This window comes from Macrobrachium rosenbergii, chromosome 50, assembly GCF_040412425.1.
Source record: "Macrobrachium rosenbergii isolate ZJJX-2024 chromosome 50, ASM4041242v1, whole genome shotgun sequence".
NCBI classification, from domain to species: Eukaryota; Metazoa; Arthropoda; class Malacostraca; order Decapoda; family Palaemonidae; genus Macrobrachium; species Macrobrachium rosenbergii.
In genome coordinates this window covers 18,090,500-18,110,753 of record NC_089790.1, presented here as the reverse complement: position 1 = coordinate 18,110,753, position 20,254 = coordinate 18,090,500, and the positions used below count along the sequence as shown (strand labels likewise).

Below are 20,254 nucleotides of genomic sequence, written 5' to 3'. Positions count from 1 at the left end.
AGATGGCCAGGCTGGGGGAGATGGCAGGATGTCGGAGGTGGGGAGAGGGTTCATCAGAGCGATGTAGAGAGAGAGAGAGAGAGAGGAAACAAGAATATATATATATATATATATATATATATATATATATATATATATATATATATATATATATATATATATATATATACAACAAAAAATCAAAACATTCGTATACATGGATTAACATGGTATATATGGTAGTGTAAATTGTATTAAGTTATACAAAATAACATTAAAATCATTTTCCCCACTCTATTGAACTTTGCAACATTTTATCTCTAACTTTTAAGAATTGAACAAAATATGGAGTGCTGATTAAAAAAATTCACGCAACTGTTGCAATTATTTGCACCAATCATCGTCTTATAATATGACTAAGATAATCAGTCTTAGAAGCATAAAATGGAACACTAAATGGTATATTTTTAGACGAATGGACAAGATACTTAATTAAATAGCTCCAGTTTACAAACACCAAAAACAAAGGCGCTGTTTACTAAAAGTAGATCGTCAGCTTATAAACATTATACATAATATATTTATCAGTATTTTGAGTCAGTTGTCGCTTAACCTCCTACATAATACTTTTTCCATGTATATACTGTAATTAACTGTAATTATATTAAAACTATGACGCAAGCGTAGCCTTTTTAACTTTTATTTCGGGTCCTCTCATAGTAATTGCTCGTGACTTGCCATTTCATTTAATATGTTGATGCCTGGAAGCCCCCTTCCCAACTGTACATACACACACACACACACACACACATGGCCTGGAAATAAAGTCAGAAACCGTTCAGGACCTACACCGTCTTTATTTTCTCTTATTTTTATACCTGTGATATATATATATATATATATATATATATATATATATATATATATATATATATATATATATATATATATATATATGTATGTGTATATATATATATATATATATATATATATATATATATATATATATATATATATATATATATATATATATATATATATATATATATATATATATATATATATATATATATATATATATATATGTATATATATACATAATATATCTATGTATATGTTGTTGTTATTGTTGCTGCTGCTGTAATCTAAAAGCTTTCAATGGAATTATATAGGCCCATAAAAGCCTAATTTTCATGAATAATCCACATAGTTTTAAGCTCACACAACCACTACCATCAACGCTTGAGAATGTGGGAAGAAGGCTACATTTGGAGGGATTTTAAGAGATAATCAGCGTGTAAATCCTAATATTAACAAATTTAAGATGAGGACTGATATAACCCACTTTTACTGCATCTGGGCTTCAGTGGGCTGATAGACTGAATAACTACATTTCCAATGTGGACTTTAATAAAGTCTCATTCGTGTAATTTTAATTCCAGTGCACACCTGATAAGTTCATATAATTAGAATGATTAATGATTTTGGATTACGGAAACATGGTTATGCTAGCCGGAGAAAAAATGTGAATTAACTGCGGCAGATTAATTCTTTGGCTACAAGAATAGGCCTATAGTTTAGCTTGATCTTATTAGACTTCTGTGATTGTCGCTGACATCATTCCAACTGCATTTTTGTTAAGGTTTCTTTTTAAATGTAGTTCATTTCTGGATAGATTTCTCAAGCGGAATGTTATATGTATAGTACAGTTTAACTTAGGAGAGATGGTGCGTAAGATTTTTGAAAATTGTCAAATGTAGGTTGTATCCTATATTGCTACTTATTAAAAGGCTAGACTCCAAATGTATTATTACGTCATAAAACTGAGCATTGCTGAACTTATCTTTCTAATGGAAAATATTTTAATTATATATGGAATCTGCTTAATGATTACGTTGAATTAAGGTCTGTAGTGAATAAAATTGGTCTACACTAATAGCGAAATGTGTTGTAAGCATATGCATCATTGGACCTCATTCGTTCATTGTAAACAAATCATCAAAATAATGAAGTTTTGTTTTGCCTCGGTGTAAAATGGATGAATTATCGCAGTATGAAATAAATGCAGGATTTTTCTCTGAATGCCTTTAAAACGATATAATTAAACATTGTTTCTCAGCCACTGAATTTGACACATTCAAATATCAATAAAAAAGCATAAATACTTTTTACAAGGCCTATAATAAACTTAGGTAAGATATGTGCGGATAATAACCGTGTTAAATGTGAATAAAGAATTTATTTACACATTAGTGAAGATGTAAAGTTCTTGTGACCCAGGTTATTCCGACCAATTTCCAAAGGAAGTTAGTAGAGAGAAGGCTCACAGTTATAGTGCACTTTTTCGTCCGTGGCCGCATTTCAACCTTCATGGTAAATATAATTAATTATTTATAGGTCTTTGGATGACAGAATATGCATATTATTTCCTTTTATATGTTGCTTGTGTATTAAAAGGTAATGTTTGTTGGCTCAGCACAGTAGGCCTTGTCTTTGACTCAAGTTGTATGTTAGGCCTAATTGTTTCCGTCTGAGCTCAGTATAGGCCTAGTTGCTTGGCTTTAATTCCTGGATATTAGACTTTTATGTCAAATGTAGTGTTTTGACAGTAATAATAGCTGAAAAATATCCTTTAGCTGGTTATGGGCTACCTCATAGCAAGAAACAGTCCATGTCCCCAACCATGTGGGTTAAGTCAGTGGCCAACAGATCATAGGCCTATGCTGTATTTCCTTCTGTCTTTAGGTACTCGAATTTTGGCTCCAGTGATAATGTCTTTATTAATTTTCACAGATGTGTAGTTAATGGGTTCATAAGAGTATGCAGCCATAGGCCTAGCTAAGACAAGTTAGTGGCCCAGATTTGGTTGAGTAGGTTGCTAGGCCTAGAGAAGAGAGATTTTGTCGGATGTTCCCAAATATTTGATAGAAAACTGCCAGGCTGCTAGACTTTTATGTTGTAATATGTGGTAATATTCCGGGAATCGTGATTTTTCTGGGCCTAATAAATGACTAGCAACTGGCATGGTAGGCCTTACTTAGGAAGAAATCATTTGGGGTTTAGGGATAACTACTTTATGTCAAACAGTGATTTTGTGAAAATTTAAACTTTTCTGATAAGTATTATGTCACTGTAATTTTATGGTATTGTAAACTTTCTTTATGATATTGTAAACTTTCTTCATATTATAAACTTTCTTGATAAATGTCTGTTAGCTGGCAAGATAGGTCACATCCATCAGCTGTAAAAAAAATTTAGAACCTATACAGTAGGTTAGGCCTGTGGATACCAGAATATTAACATTGTTTCATCTAATTAATATCAAAAATTTATTGACGATGTTGTTGACGATGTTGTAGGGCAGGTAGGCTACACAGTGTGGTATTTGAAACCATTGATTTTCTGCTGAATGACCTGTTGTCTAACCTGTGTAGCTCACAACCAGGAACATTTTACCCTCAAGATATGTACTCGGCTAATTGACATCTATGATTATAAATCCTGTTATGGCAGTCCCCGGGGTATGGTGGGGGTTCTTTTCCCAGAAAAATGCTGTAAACTGGAACATCATAGTACAGTAAACAGGTTTTGATGTAGGAAAAACCTATTTTTGGTAGTCAAGAGTTACCCCCCATGGTGACTAGACTAGACTAGTATCAAAGAAATATTTTTCCAGCCTGATCTTATAGTCAGGTATTTTGTCGTAATGAAAACACTGTGACACGTGATAGGGTAAATGTACTCAAAGATAAGAGGGCATTTTCCCCTATCTTTAGCGAAGCTGAACCCAGTTTTTCCTAGGTCAAAAAATGCAAGAAGTGATTATTGCGCATGTGCATCTGCCATCTTGTTTATGACCAGGGAAGGCAAAAGACCAGCTCCATTACTCTCTGCTGGTCAATGTAGGATGATCCCTTGCCCAAATCCCATGCCTTTTGTCTGGGAAGTGGGAGGGTTTTGAGGACCCAACAGCTACAACCAAAAATAAGTTTTTCCTATGTCAAAACCTGTTTTTTGATAGCGTAGTCGCTTGTTTCGTCCTCAAGGAGCCTTACAAAAGAAATTGGTAGGGAACAAAAGGCTTAAGCTCTCAAAATTTTAATGGTAAACAACCCAAAGAAAAAACATTTATGGTCCGAGGTCAAGCCACAAGTTTCAAGCCCCATTCCTTATTCTAAAAAACCTTTTGGGGTTTTGGTAGTAAGAAACGAGAAACTAAACAAGAACTTGCATTTTTAGGGTGAATTTCTGCTGTGACTTACCTAAGTATGCTGAATAAATGGCACTTATGGCGCTGCAAGCACTGTAAAACCGAGTACGGTACCGTAAAAGCGCTTACGGCACCATGAAATCAGGTTAATGGCGCCATGAGCCAAGTGCCATAAAGTCAGAACGCCGTAACCTGAGACCGCTGTAACCCAGGGACTACCTGTTTATACAGTTTATCTTTTTTTTTCCTAAAATATGTGTCAGATGTCATTTTATCTTTTTATCTTTTAAGTGAGTGTTTGATTATGGAATGTGTCAATATGTTGTTGGCCAGTAGAATCTATTGGCTGGTAGAATATATGTTTCTCATATCTTTTATTTAGTGTGTCTAGTTCCCTCCTTATTGAATGTTTAATTTCCATCAGTTTTGATCTTGATTTTGAGAAGATATGGCAATAGAGATGCCTGCACCTTTCATGATAGTTGTAGTGAATTTATTTTTCTCAGTTTACCTTTTCATACACTGATATGGAGGAATTTTATCTGGTTGGCAGTTTGTGTAGTTTCAGTCAGCTTAATAGTTTGGAGTAAGTGTGAGGTTGTGCTGGTTTGTAGACACACTGCTAATGTATCAATCAGTCCTGTTTACAGGACTAGAACAACAGAATATTTTAGTCAACCTTAGAAAAATGTTTCATGGATTTTAGAGAAGCATGCTTGTATTTATTTGTCATGTACTCAGAAAACTTGTTTCATATTCATATATTGCATAATGAGCAGTGTTTGCAGCATCAGTTATGGTCCCTATTTGAACCAAAAACATTAAAATTCCGCACCATTAACTCAAGTGCTGGAAAACTGTTTGATTTTGCAGAAAGGTTGTTTAAATTATGATTATTAGCTGATTATAAATATTACATAATTTTGTTATCGTCTCCAAAATGTAATTTAATCATTGAAATATGAGTCATTGTTGGTCGCAGTGATTTTGTTAAATGTTGCTTTCCTATGAATGAATGTTGCTTTTCCCAAACATCATGATCTGGTGATGTTGCTAGTAAATATTGGCCAAATGAGGTAATGGGGTTATTTACTTACAGTTTAAACATACAGTAACTATAGACTGGCCTCATAATCTTTAAGGTGTCTGAGTTTTTTAAGCATGCTGTATTGTCTTAATTCAACGGATTTAAGTATTGTTGAATGTAAGGATGTTCAGGTGGTTGGGATTTATAAAAGTTTGTGTTTAAATGTTTATTGTATACTACTGTGTTTGTAATTAGAAAATTCGTTTTTCATTACTCTCAGGCTTCCTTAGTTGATTTGTGTTGTTATTAGTTTCCTTTTTGGGATCTTGAGTTTGAACTTTTTTTTGAGAAATTTACATGTAATCTGTAAATATAGTTATTCTTTTAATACAGTGTGTGACTGACACATACTCAGCCTTTTTTCGTGACATTTCAAGTCTGTCTTTTAGAAAGTGTATGATTGTATTTTTTAAGCTGTCTTTTGACTGCCCTTCATAAAGCAAGTGTTACCACTAAGTTTCACTCCTTTTTTTGTATCCGTTGTTCTTGTATTAAGTCTCTTTTGCATTGGTTGTGCTTATTCTTGTTCAAGCAGCAAGATTCATTGCTGGCATACAGCCAGCTCAATCTTCAACAACAACCATACCACTCAGATAACTGTCTTAGCTCTCACAGAATTTATCTCAAAGATTTTTCCACTACACTGTATGATATTTGTTCTTGGTCGTAGACTGGACATTCACATAAAATTTGCTTAACCGTAAATATTGTTTTGTTTTCTCTGCATTTGCGGATTGGTTAATGAGGATTATTTATCATATGCCACTGGGTTAAATGAGTGTGGCTGATTTGAGGATGGAATATTACTTCAAATGTGGTGGTTATTTTTGAATGAAGAATGCCAGTGTTTGTACTGACTTTGTGGACTGAAAATTTGATCTTCTGGACAGATGAAGTGTTGTGGTGGCATGTTTTCTGTATTGTTAACTACATTTAAGACAGTTTTGCTGTGAACTGAAAGTTTATTGGGTAAAAAACAAAAAAATGGCTTGTTTCAATAGATGATACTGCAACATATCCAACACCATTAAGGATTTGGAGCCATCAGTATAAAATGTGTAATGTAGGCCATGTGTTCTGTTGTGTTGGTTCATCTTATATGTGTTCTGTAGTGCTGATTTTCAGGGGTATATGCACAAAGTTTGGGTAGATCATTTAAGTCTTTGCATATGTGTACTTGACACATAAGCTACATAGGGCTAGTTCTACTAATGAAGGAAATGCTATGTTTACATTTACTGACTCAGAAATTCTCACGCCTTAAATTTGGAATGGTGATGGATGATTGTTTATAAGAAAATGTTTGATTGAAAAGATTTTCAGTTGCTGAGTCAGTTTGTGTGTGGTGCAGCTCTCTTCCTATCCCTTGGATGGATGTAGCTGATTTTACATTCTTGTTCGTGTGTTTTTCCATTAAGTTGTATTTTTTTTTTTTTTTTTTTGTAATGTTGTCTTAGTTATGATGCATTTACCCTCATGGAGGATAAACAAGCAACATAGATGCGAGGGTCATGAATGAGTGTGTGGCTGCTTCATGTCTTCTGTGTCTGTGAACCCACGTAAGTTTTGTTGCCATTGTCAGGGTAAGGTCTGTGTCCATTCTCCTTCGTGTGAGGATTGGGCTTCTCTTGGTGGGAATGGTTTAGTGAACTGAAAAGGAAGGATGAGGCATTTGCTTTCTTCATCAGGGAGTTTTACTCCAGCTGGTATCTACCCTCCACTGTCTTCTATTCCCTGCTGCCTTTTGAGAGTGCTTCTTGTGAGCTGAGGCTTATTTGTCCTTCAGCCAAGAAATCTCATCACTCTGTCTGAAAGTACTGTAGTTTTTTCTGGGTCTGATGTTTCCAGAGTGGCATCTTACCCCAGTGGTAATAGGGTGGGATGTCCAAGTCTTGTGAGTTGATATCCTATAATTATCTAAAAAATATTTAGCCTAAACAAAATTTTCTGGGTAGCTCATCATTTTCTGCCTTTCTTGATAGTTGGATGGGGAAGAACAAAGAAATCTCATCTTGTAAATCGTCTGGTAGCAGTTCTGGTTGATGATAATGTGTACAGAGCCCAAGGTTCATGTGACACCAACTCTTACCGGGCAGTGTGGATAAGCCTATTTCATTAGCGCTGTTTTCTATTAGTTTTGGTAAGTCGATAGCTAGTGTGCTACATGAGGATGTGCACTCATTACCACTTTTCAGTTTTCTTCAAAGAACAGTCAACAAAGTTTTTATCTCTAAACCTCAAGATTTTCACTGGTTGATGAATTTTGAATAGCCTTCCCCACTGGAGTGAAATATCTCTCTGGTACCATGGAGTTGGACTAAATCTGCTTATAAGCCAGTCATTGGCTTTGGACAGAGGTTTAACTTTGAATACTAGTATTTTTTGGGCTTTGGTCTTGGGGAAAATGGGAGAATAGCATGGTATTTCTTACACTATCCAGCACTCAGAAGGTTGGCAAAGCTCTCATTCTCTTACGTCCATGATTTTCTAGCCAAACTCATAACTCATTCATTTCTGATCATAGGTTCAAGATTTTCCCAGGTCCTTCCAGAATTTCGTTGGTAGTGATCTGGATGAGAGGCTTCCCGCCCTGTATATGCTGTCAAGTACTACTTGAAAAGGATTTGTACTTTGAGACCAGAATGCAAGAGACTTTTTATGTGTATTGACAGACATACGAAGGAGGTGTCTAAGAATGTTATTTCACAGCATCATGAGGGCACTAAGAGGGTGTATAGAGCATCTTGGATGTGTGTTCTCTCCCATCTCCATCAAGAGCTCACAAAGTCATTGGCATGGGCCCATCCCTTGCTTTCCGTATCATGGTTTCTCAGGTTATGAGGGCAGTCATGTATCGTAGACAAATCTCTTTCACCTCATTCTTCTTGAGAGATGTGGTTCACAAGTCCTTGGACACTTTCTCGTGAAGACCTCTGGTGGCTGCTGAACTGGTTGTGGAATGACTTGAGCTTCTTTTGGACAGAGAAGTATCTTTTGAGTATGTACACTTAGTTTTACTTTTCTTTGGAAGTATCACTGCATTGTGCATTTGGATCCCTTCCTTCCTTCTTGGAGCACAAACTAGTTTAAAGTACATCAGTCTAGATACAGTTGAGTACATAACAAACAATCAGTTCTAAGTAGTCTAGAATGCATTTTCTTTGGTCACCTTCCTGAACAAGGGAAAGGTGATATGATAGAGCTTACCCTAACCTGTTACTTTGCATGAGCCAATTTGGATTCTCTTCCTTGCTGGATCCCACTGCAAAGTATTTATGGTATACTGCCTGCTGACACATTGCTGCTTACGGGAAGTGGCATTGTTCTTCGACAATACCTTCTCCAGTTTTTTGGACTTACAGCCAATGGTTTTATTTTTTGGTCTCCTTACTAAATATGTAAAGGCTTCTTGAGAATTATGTTCCTTGCGGATATCTCTTTCACCCAGGAACATTTCCATATAGGCCTAATGGAATGTTACTTCACCCACTTTTGGGACAATCCAATCGTAATGTATTTTCCCTAGGTATACAAACCAAAGTCTTTTAATTTATATCCCACCTCTACCAACCCAGTAAGTCCTTCTCCCCAGAAAATCCCTGGGGCAAAAGATACTGTGACGTTAGTAGGAGTGGTGGTCTCCCCATTCACTCACCAGTTCCATAAGGTTTTCCTTGTAACTATGTTCATTCAGCTGTTCAGCTATGTGTGAAAGATAATTCTCTACTTAGAGGGTTTTGTTGTACTCATGAAAAATATAATTGCTTTAAAAAATTTTATGTCATCAGGTTTAATGCAATTTTACTCTTTGCAAACTTGTAACCAGTGTATGTTTTCCAGTTCAAGTGTGCATGTAACCAGTGTATGTTTTCTAGTTCAAGTGTGCATCAAAGATTATACCCGAGAATTTTTTAAACTCTTTCTTTTGGAGTTGAGTTCCATACTTCATCTTGTCTGGTATCTTGATAAAATATGACTGCTTGTCTTTTCTGATGAAAATTGTTTCTTTATCTGGATTGTGACTTATATTTTTGTGAGCCTTTTCATTTTTGTTCACCCAAAGTGAAGAGTATTTTATGAATTCTGTCGTCAATGTATAGATTTTGAATTTGTGGTTGAGCAGATAGAAGAGGAATTTGTCAACCTTTCTGACAAGGCCATTTTTCACTTTTGTATTGGTAATGCTAAGAATACACTGGGCATTTTGTAGCTTTAAGCCAGCGTCAAGTATTTCAGTCATCCATACATAATATTCTTAATTGTGCTGAGTAAATGATAAGTAATATTGTTTATTGTAAGCCGAGACAGTGTGCCATTCAGAATACTTCCCTGTTCGATACCATTATCCAGTCCAATTGGTTTCTTAATAAATATTATACAGTCACATCAGATACCCTTGTTACATGTTTTCTATAGAGCACATCTCCAGATAGTAGCATTAGACTTGGATGTCAGAAAATATGGCTGTGGTTAAAAGTCATTATTTCTGCTTAAATCCTTTTTGAATATACTGTAGCTCTCTTAAGTGAAGCAGGGTGCCCAAGAGTAGATCTGTTTTTTTGTGCAGTTTCTGTCTATATCATATCTGGTCAACGACAAATTCAAAATCTATACATTAACAACAGAATTCATAAAATACCCTTATCTTTGCATAAACAAAAATGAAAAACTCACAAAAATTTAATTTGGAATCCAGATTGAGTCCTTTTTTATAGAGCATACGCAGGTTAGATGTTAAAGAATCTTACTCAGATAATTCAAGAACCTAAAAAATGAGAAAGTAAAATCAGATTAAAGCACACAAAAATATCTATAAAAATGTTAAAAATTTCCAAAAGGGTAAATGTATTGAAACAATTTAAAAAATCTCCATTTATTTTATATTTTATACACTGTCACTTAGCGGTAATACTTTACACAGGGCACGGGACTTAAAATTAAGCCATTAACTATTTCTTTTTATTTTCTACCCTGTTGATGAGTGACATGTTAATTTACTACAATACCAGAAAAAGCTTAACTTTCATTCAAGCTTAAAAATATGTGCAGAACATTACCAGTATCCTAATAACTATCTGAAACACACATTCTTTTAGTTTATATGCATTCACACACACACACACTGTACTTCAATAGTTGGCCTTGATAATAAAATCTTGCCTACTGAACAATAAATGATAAAAACAATTAACTTTCAGGATGAGACGATATCAAAAAGTGTAATACTAATTAATGTTTACACTAGGATGTCAGACAGGAAAATATTGACTACAGTAATTCAACTGAGACTGACAATTACATATCAACTAAAAAGATAAAATAAAATTCCTAACACCCACATGAGAAAGCTTTATTAAGAAACATTTTAAGGAAGTGGGTGAGGTATTTAATTTACCAAGACCGAACAACTTTCTGCACAGTTTATCCATGCTCGGCACTTAAGGAAAATTTAAGTGTGATGTATAAAATTAATTCTATACGTACTATACATATGGTCTCTTTCATTTCAACAAATATTAATCTACAGTCATATTTGTGCAAACCTTTTATACATCATTGCACAATCTGTATAAACATGTATTACAGAATTGTTGGAGTTTGCAATTATAAATCACTCCATATCAGACTTTCATTTATTAAAAGTTTGTGCAACCAAAATTCTATTGAAATAATTAACTCAGTAGAACATATAACACTGAAGTTGATATATATGCATCTGAGAACAAAACTGGGATATGCCTACAGTATAACGTTGTGCTGTATTAAAACTAAATGAACTATCAGTATTAGAAATCTTCATAAATGCACTCAAGCATACTTGGGAAAGAGGGAATCTAAAAAGAATGATGCTACCCTTAATACACAAAATATTGAAATCAAACCAGTTGTAACACCAATTTCTTACACACACCATGGTAAAAAAGATACTGTACTTAAATCCACGTTCCTCACTCTTACAAAACTGCACTAACAATTGTTCTTATTCTTTCAACAGAAACAGTAAAAACAATATACTTTTCTGTACAGTACAATAAATTTTATAATAACGTTTATCAATTATTGTTTACGTCTATCAGTAAGGGGACTACCATAGTGCCAAATTATTATTATTATTTTATAAGCATTAAACATAAACCTACCCATTTTTAGTTCACCAATAATTGCCAGTACCTTGCCTGGTCTATAATGTTAAATAAGATATTCTTCTACAAAACTGTTAAATTGGCACTAAAATAGGATTACAACTACTGTATTACCCTACTGGCACTGGGTTAATGGCATGTGTATAAACAGAGAGAGAGAGAGAGAGAGAGAGAGAGAGAGAGAGAGAGAGAGAGAGAGAGAGAGAGAGAGAGAGAGAGAGAGAGAGAGAGAGAGAGAGAGAGAGAGAACAACTTAATATATGTAATGTAGGTATGTAATGTGGTATAGCTGAACAATATTTCACTGAAGCAAAAGTTGAACTGGATAGAACTTTACATTGGAAATATGGCTGTAAATGTAATGAAGACATCCGAGTTTGACAGAAAGTAAGTGGGAAGAACATGAATAATGGGTTAGGGTTGAAAGTTAGGGAAAATTGCTATGTGACACACATAATAGCTCAGGAATATTTGATTGAAAAGCAGTGTGGAAATTATAGAAGTAGACCTGAGAAAAGGAAGTGTTTCATCTTCGTGACAGTTTAATGTCATTATGGATGCTGAGATTTAAAAAGCCAAACAAAGGGCATTAGATGTAGGTGCTAAGTTATGAGATAAGAAAGTAGGCTGTGAATGGAGTACCAAATGGTTGATGCCTACCAATTAAACAGCACTGATTGGAGATAGTGAAGAGAAACTGTAGCTTATGAAAGAATTGGAAAATATTTACAAGTTAAGAACTTTGGGTGTACATGGGAATAGTTGGAGCAAGATTACAAGGGTGAATAAAAATCAGAATGGTGGAGCAATTTAACATGTATGGTGGAAGAATTTAAGTTGTTGCTTCGTAAGTACTGTATTTGGGTATAACAAATGATTGTGGGACTCAGAGGCGGGTCACAAAATGTGTATGAAAAAGATTGGGCAGAGGCTTGTAGCATTTATGAATGCCAAGATGAAATGTATTAGGGATTGTTGAACCAAATCTCCTTAGTGGAAGTGACAGGTTGGTGTTGAATTTGAATGAAATGTAATAGGGTTGAAAATGTTGAGGTGTATTCTGTATAATATATGAGGTATAAGAAGTCCTAAAATGGTTATGAGAAGAAAGAAGGCTGATAAGTGTGGAAAACGATCAGCCTTAGTGTTAAAAAATGAGCTTAAGTGTTTTGATATGGTTGGGTCACATGGAAAGAATGGAGGACAACAAGTTTGGGAGAAGTGTTTAATTTGGAAGTGTAAGGAAGATAGAGGAAAAGGAAGAGATACTGTATTAGAAAGGAAGGTCCTTGATATCAGGGGTGCATGTGTGTGTGTGCAAGATAGTAGGGAACAATGCAATATGCACTGGGTTCAAAGCACTACTGCTAATCTGCCTGTGCAGGTGTATAACAACAGCTCATTTTGTGGAAATTGTCCACATGATTTAGAAGTTGAATATATATACCTTACCACATGCCTTTCCCCCTCAGAGGGATTTATGCCAGAAAGGGCTTCACCTTCTGGTTCTCAGGAAACCTTTTGGGATGAGGTTGCTAGCCCATGACTTGTAATGCTACTAAGACCAACACAGTCATCTCACTACCAGGTACTGAGGTCACTGCTAGGGTTAACGGGCACATAAGGTTTCAATGCTGTGAGCCCATCATCACCCAGGAGTCTATACTTGGGACCTAATGCTCGCCAGACGAGAACCTTAACTCTACTGATTATACCCTTCATTAAAGCATGTATGTATGTGGCTGTGACTGCTGTGTTACTTTTTCCCTGGAGCCACCTCTGTCTGGGGAAACAGCTTAACGCTGAAAAGAAAAATATATTCATTTATATTGTCAAAGGCATAGGAGCAAGGAGCTGGCAACCCTACTCCACAATCCCGCAGTCAAGCACACATCTCTGTCCAAGACATGTTCCCAATGCCATTCAATGGTATGGGACCGACACACACACACACACATTAGATATACATATAAAAACACAAATGATTCATTGATGTATGAAGATCTGAACACAGCTATGCATATCGTGTTGTACCAAAAATATCGACTACTCAAGAGAAGAAAAAGAATTTCTTACACAAGACCTTTTACGAACTTATTTATTCTAAGAAGCGCAGTTATCCACTACTGCATGTTTCTTTCACAAGGAGTGGCATAATCTGACAAATTTTCACTGAAGATGAGGTTTTCACTTTTGTACAAGTGAGTGAATAGGATAAAGGCATGTAAGATCCTGATGTCACAGACATGTATAATCCTAATGTCCCATCATAAAAATACAAAATTTCATATACATTTCTCAAAAATGTACAATTATTAAAGCACTACAGTATTTGTTGCTGTTTCCCTCAATACCAGTGAGACAGATAGAAAGGGTCTCTTCTTAAATAATGAAGATTATTCAAATTTAGAATTTGTAAGTTACAATGATATGAAGATACCTCAAAAGTTCTATTTTTAGCAGAAAGTGAATTAGCATATGAACATGTCTACGGTACAAGTTCTGTACTTCCAGCTATCAATAACTAATGATCATCTTGCTGTAAAAAAATCATAATAATAAACAAAACTGCAAACATTTGATGATACTAGTATACTCCCCAAAAATTAACAATAGTAAATAAATATCAAAAGGCAGGTACTGAATGCTGTACAGTACTAATTTGTGTCACGAACCTCATTTAATACAGAGAATAAAATATACCAGCATAATATTGAATTACCTTCCTGCAAGATAACATTTCTCATAGTATTTATGATACTACTGTATACTGAATTTCTTCAAAGTAACAAAGAATCTTTAGAGCAGTTTTTGTCTTCCCTACTTTCCACAAAAGAGGCAATTCCATAAATACCTACTGAGAATATTGACTACTCCACTTTCAAAACTTTCCATTTTCCATAACCATCAAAGTAAGCTTTATTATTTGGCTAATCTTAAGGGGGAACATACGTTGGAGGCTTCCTGTAAGTGGGTGGCATGTTGGGACGTGGGTGACGCGAAGCTCCATTTGTGGCAGTGAATGGAGGAGGAGGCTGATAAGATGGGGTATCATCAGCAACATCTCCTGAAGTTGGACGGCGGCGATCAGAAGTGGGAGGGGTAGATGAGGCTGCTGGCGAGTTCCCTCTTTGATATTCTGGTGGTGGAAGAGGTGGCTTCTCGTCTTTCATTATCACCGGACTTTTGGCGGGGTCAGGACGGTCATCTAATTCCTCCGCAAAAATAATAGGAATGCCCTTGCTGACAAATGTGCGGTCATCTGCCATGGTCATCTTTCCGTATCGCCGGCGACGATACAAGGCAGCAAGCGATGATGGCAGCCAAAAGTAACATAGCTGCGATTATAACAGCTGGAATTATGAAATTGAGGAGGTAGTCATTCTCTTCCCTTCAACTTTCTCTTCAACTGGTGGGTGGTGTGTCTCCTCCTCAATATGAATTGGAGTATCCTCACCAAGACAAGAACCAGTAGGCCTAATTGATGCATTAGTGACTGTGAATTCAGGAGAGAATTTATTAATGAATTCTTGTAACAGATTACCATTGTGATCAATCATAACTTTCTTTAGTTCCATAATCTCCTCATTAGGACAGGGGTCTGCTGGCAAGGACAAATTATACCATGTGACAATTACTGACCCTTTACGGAAACTGTCAATTTCAATTTGTTTTGTATCGGAGTCATTGAATGCTTTTCCAATGCGTTCAATAAGACGGGCCTTCTGGTGAGCATTCTTCATGAAATCTTCATATTTGGTGTCAATTTTCATTGAGAATTCAACAGGTGGGATCTTCCTGGATTCTCTCTCTAAAACATTGACAAAAAGAGCATCTGTCACCTTCTCTCCTCCACTGTCAACACATTCCTGAAAAATTTCATGAAAGGTTAAAAAATTAAAAACAGAAAAACTATCAATTTTCAAATGCAAAATTAAACCACATAAACTAAAACTGAAGATATTACTTGTAACTGGAAGTGTTTGAACTCCACCAATAAAACCTGCCATCCTTTAGTACTGGATGTTTGAATAGGGAGCCAGCTATATACCTTATTAAGAAATTTGATGGCACACACCATATATATGAACACAGACAACAGACAACAAAATCCATCCTGATGGTTCAAGCCTCCCAGCAGAGGGAAGTTTGCAATATTTAAAAATAATAAAAGTCAGTTCTCACCACCTAAAACTTTCTCTGTCCTCTAATAAAAACACTGTTGATTAAAATTATATTCTTGCAAAAGATTATGAATTTTAGTGATTTTAAGTGATACTGTAGCACTGAATAATGCTGTTCTAAAAATTTTTATAGGAGTAGACCAAATACTACTCCCAAAAATTACGTGAGGCAACAATAAATGCTAAACGTCACTGTGCCTCACCTGATGAAGGTATTATAAAAAAAAATTAAAATCTGAAATTAATACATGGTCACTTGTGTGGAATAATGAATCAAATAATGAGGGCTCAACATCAAGTGTGCAAGTGGATAGATTAACTGAAAGTTGGGTCTAGACCCTGGACAAATAAAAATAAAAGAAAAAGTTATTAAACCTAAGCAATAAATTGTTCAGGAATTAAACAAAATCACTGTATCTCTTGATAAATTTATACTCCTGAACTTGCCTCACAGATGAATTTGTTTATTTTTGAAAGCAAAATTGTACAATAAAGTAGCAGAGCATCAATCCAATGAATTCCTGTCTATTATGTATAATAAAGATGCAATTTACACTCCAAAAGCATATTCAATTTTTTTATTTCATACTTTCATTTTATCATACAAACAATATTATTTGAATTTCAAACATTTTCCAGTTTTTTATATCTTGTTTAGTTATTTTAGAACAGATGATATTTGTGAAAAAATATGTAATTTCCATTTTAAATTACTTTTTAACACTGCTGAAACAAGACTACAGTGACCCCTCGTTTATCGCGGGAGATAGGTTCCAAGACCAGCCGTGATAATTGAAATTCCGCGAAGTATGAACAGCATATTTATTTATTTAATGAAGTAGTGACCTTGTATTTATTTCATTATTTACTATATACATATATATTTAAAGGCTTTATAAACCCTCCCCACACTCTTATAAACCTTTCCCACACTGTTATAAACACTTCCTATGTACTTAAACACTGTTATTTTGATCTCCTATCACCGTAATATGCATAAAAACTGTATTACTTGTAATTTTGAGAATCAGCTGACTGAAGCTCCTATCACTACTGAAAAATTAGGAAAATAATTTTTAGTTGCAAAGAAACAAACTTATCAATGAAACTATTTTTAATTTTGTACATAAAAGTTTATGATACAGTAATTCATATTTCATTGAGAGAGAGAGAGAGAGAGAGAGAGAGAGAGAGAGAGAGAGAGAGAGAGAGAGAGAGAGAGAGAGAGAGAGAGAGAGAGAGAGTATCTTGACAAGGTGGGGATGAGAGAGTATATAGTATCCTTGAGTTGCTTACGTATGAAATTCGGATTTTAATTATCTTTACAGTGATTAAAGATGAAACATCAACAGTGATAAGATATTCTCTTGTGTACCAATCACGTGCCTTGTCCGAGTGCCTGTGGGTATATACGAAGCTTCCAGTCCTTGCGCGTCAGTCTCGCAAGCCGTTCTTCTCGCATAACATGATGAAACATCGTTGTTTTCCGCAATATGGCGGTACTTTTTAATTTTAATTTTTCGATGAATATTTCTGAAAAATCCGCGATGCAGTGAAGCCGGCAAAGTTGAAGCGCGATGTGGCGAGGGATCACTGTATACAGTTTTGTATTCTGTTCATACATTTTCACTTAAGTGCAAGAAGTCAATATTTACAGTCAATGCTTATTAATATACATTTAAGTGCTGCGTAATAAAAACAGTGAGAATGTCACAGTGACTTTTTGCCCCACCCGGCTATTTTCAATCTTCTGCATGTCCTGTTGCAATTAATGATTTCTAAGGTGCACATTCACTCACCATGCAATTAATCAACTTCATCAGTATCTGCTGCACGGTTACTGAAAACATACATGGAAAGATTTCGTCAATATTTATGTCTTCATTTCTGATCAAAACCATGTAACATATGTAACACCCTGCTGAGTGACAATGAAGTCACAGCTGTCCTCATTTACTATGACCACTGAACAGCTGTCTGACAGAAACATACTGTACTCTGGTTGATGCTGCTATTGTCCACATCGTTGGAAGGATGAAAGACTCAAGACACTCCTCCCATACTGAAAGCTATGCAGGACTATGTGGCAAACTTACCAGATACTGAGTCAAATCTGGCTGTAAGCAGGGATCAAGAAATCAACTCTCTGTGAGTAATGAAATCCTGGAAAAATTGACTCTTTGGTAGATATCATTAATACAGTGGCAAAACCTTTAGGAACCACATGCTTAGACCCAAACAGCAAACAACAGTGGTGCTCTACAACAACTGTATACAACTGAAAATTTGCTGAGATGTACTATGTTATGGAAATTGTCCAGAGTTTAGTGTTGCTTTCAATTTAGTAAACTACAAGGCACTTATTTATAAACTTCAGAATCTTGGAGTGGGTGCATATGTTTTAGGATTACTTCAAGATTTCCTTATAGGTAGGCATCAGCTAGTTGCTGTGGACGGGATCTTAGCAAACCAAGACCTATTGTGTCTGGAGTTCCACAGGGTAGTGTTCTTGGTACACTGTTATTTTTAGTGTATACGAGTGATATGGAAAACAAGATTGTTCAGTATGCCGATAATGGCCTCTGGGCTTGTTCCATATGAATAGGTTTCATCTTCCTAATAAAAGGGATTTTGACAAAGGAAAAATCTATTTCTGGGCTCGACCTGTGTCACCCAGTGAAATGGTTCCATTAGCACTCATTTCTAGGCATAAATATTGCTAAATATACCAGAGAAAAAAGCTATCCACAATGTCAAGTTACTACCCCGGAGCGAACACCATAACGGTGTCGGTATGCACTAGGGGTGAGCGGATTCCACTATCACAGGCCTTCGTCCGATAGATCTCTCTATTCTCAAATTCCCAAATTGGGTGAGCCGCAACAAAGGTTGCCCATCCGCTTACCCACTAGGCGTCATCACATGACCGCGTCGTCATTCCAATTTTAGCACAACAACATAGAACACGTGAAATTTTGTTTGGTGATTGTGTTCCTTAATTTGGCAGCTCATCATGTCTTCCACCAAGATTTTCTCACCATCTAAGTTGAGTACTAGATACTGTTACTACCTACTGTGTAAATTGTCAGGAAATGGAGAATTCAAATACAATAGTATCCTAAACATGCTATATATAAGAGCATGGAGGAGGATGATTAGGATGCATTGTGTTCATGATGTGTTTAATGACTGAACACTGGCTTTCACAGTTACAGCAAGTAAATTACAAAATTATTTGCCTGACTGGGCAACCTGACTTGAAAGTTTATGGAGACCCTGATTTAACCAGACTGCTGATATAATTTATTTATCCCTTACAGGGCTGGCCTACCACTACAGTGATGAGCAGGCACCAATACAAGAAATGTATTATGCAAAGCAGTGGGGTACCATCTCTAAAATTTAGCGACTCCTAGTAATCCAATTCATGTATGCAGAGAATGCAATTTTACATAAAAGTGCATATCTTTTGTTTAATAAATATAAATAATTTTCTTAGCCTAATGCTTAGGTTATTATTGTTATTATTATTATTATTATTATTATTATTATTAAATAATTTAACCAGACTACTGGGGTTAACATTCTTACAAGTTCCAAATAAAAGTGAGAGACCATTTACAAATTTAGAAATAAGATCATGCAAATGTACATGATGATATTACCATAAGTGGGGTAAGAACCTAACATCTCTGGTGCTTCTTGGTCAGTAAAAAGATTCACACCAAATTAAAGGGTTTGTGGATAGGTTTAAAAATGTGCTAATAAAACAGAAAATCAGTACTTTAGTTTTACTTGACTACAAACCACTGCCTTACATGAAGGATAAGTAAGGTGGAAAGGATGATGTCATCAGGGGATGGCATCTGGTAGAAAGTACTACATCTGAATCTCTCATACTTTGACTCATACAAGGAAGGGAGATTGCTCACTGTTCAGGTAATGCAAAGGCCTCTTAGTCTGGCAGATCTAACAGGCACCAGCAACATGACATCTCCCACTTTCCAAATGTTTGACTTGGTCCACTGAAGAACAAAAATAATAAAGGCTTGAAAGTGGAATGGGCCTCTTCAGTAAGTTTAGAATAATAAAGGAAGCCCTTTCAATAACTTTTGTGGATGTGGAACATTATCCTTTCAACAGTAAAATGGGCCCTTGAGATAACTTCTCTAACCAGAAAACTACAGTCGACCTGAAGACACCCCAATGAGGAGTTGAGGTAGTGATAAGCGTTAGCAGTAGTGTCTACAAGGACTACAAGGAATGACCTTTTCAGAGTTCTAACAGGACACAGGTGCAACCCATTTTCTATTAGGTGTGCAATGTCAGACAGGAAGAAAGTGAATCCTAAGGAATCATCTAAAAAAATGTTTAAATTAACATGTGTCATGAAGTTAGAGAGAAGAGACCTAGTGACTTGTAATCTCTGGTATCTGACCTGCTAAAAATGTTCAAGATGTTTATACTCGAGAAAGCTATAAACAGACGGGGCCGAGTTGATGCTGCCACAGCCCACCATCAGCCAAAGTGATGTATAGCTTATGCCTAGCCTGAGAACAGATCAACACTCAAATGTTTATTGAGTATATAATGTACATCCTTATGGCATAATTCCAATGTCCATATAATAATATGGCTTGTTCATGGCTTG

At 35.7% G+C, this 20,254-nt stretch overlaps 1 protein-coding gene and 1 long non-coding RNA gene across 2 annotated transcripts in view; one reads left to right on the top strand and one right to left on the bottom strand.

The window, feature by feature from the left end:
- The first annotated feature begins 2,031 nt into the window (after positions 1–2,031).
- Positions 2,032–19,384, top strand: LOC136832686 (uncharacterized). The gene is made up of 2 exons (XR_010851288.1): positions 2,032–2,352; positions 18,924–19,384. It is a non-coding gene; the product is annotated as an uncharacterized lncRNA (long non-coding RNA).
- Dg (Dystroglycan) overlaps positions 10,134–20,254 on the bottom strand; it is an 83,765-nt gene continuing 73,644 nt past the window's right edge. The window contains 3 exon segments of the mRNA XM_067094072.1: positions 10,134–14,721; positions 14,723–14,808; positions 14,811–15,288. Coding sequence (XP_066950173.1) covers positions 14,356–14,721; positions 14,723–14,808; positions 14,811–15,288 — 930 coding nt within the window. The 3' untranslated portion in view covers positions 10,134–14,355.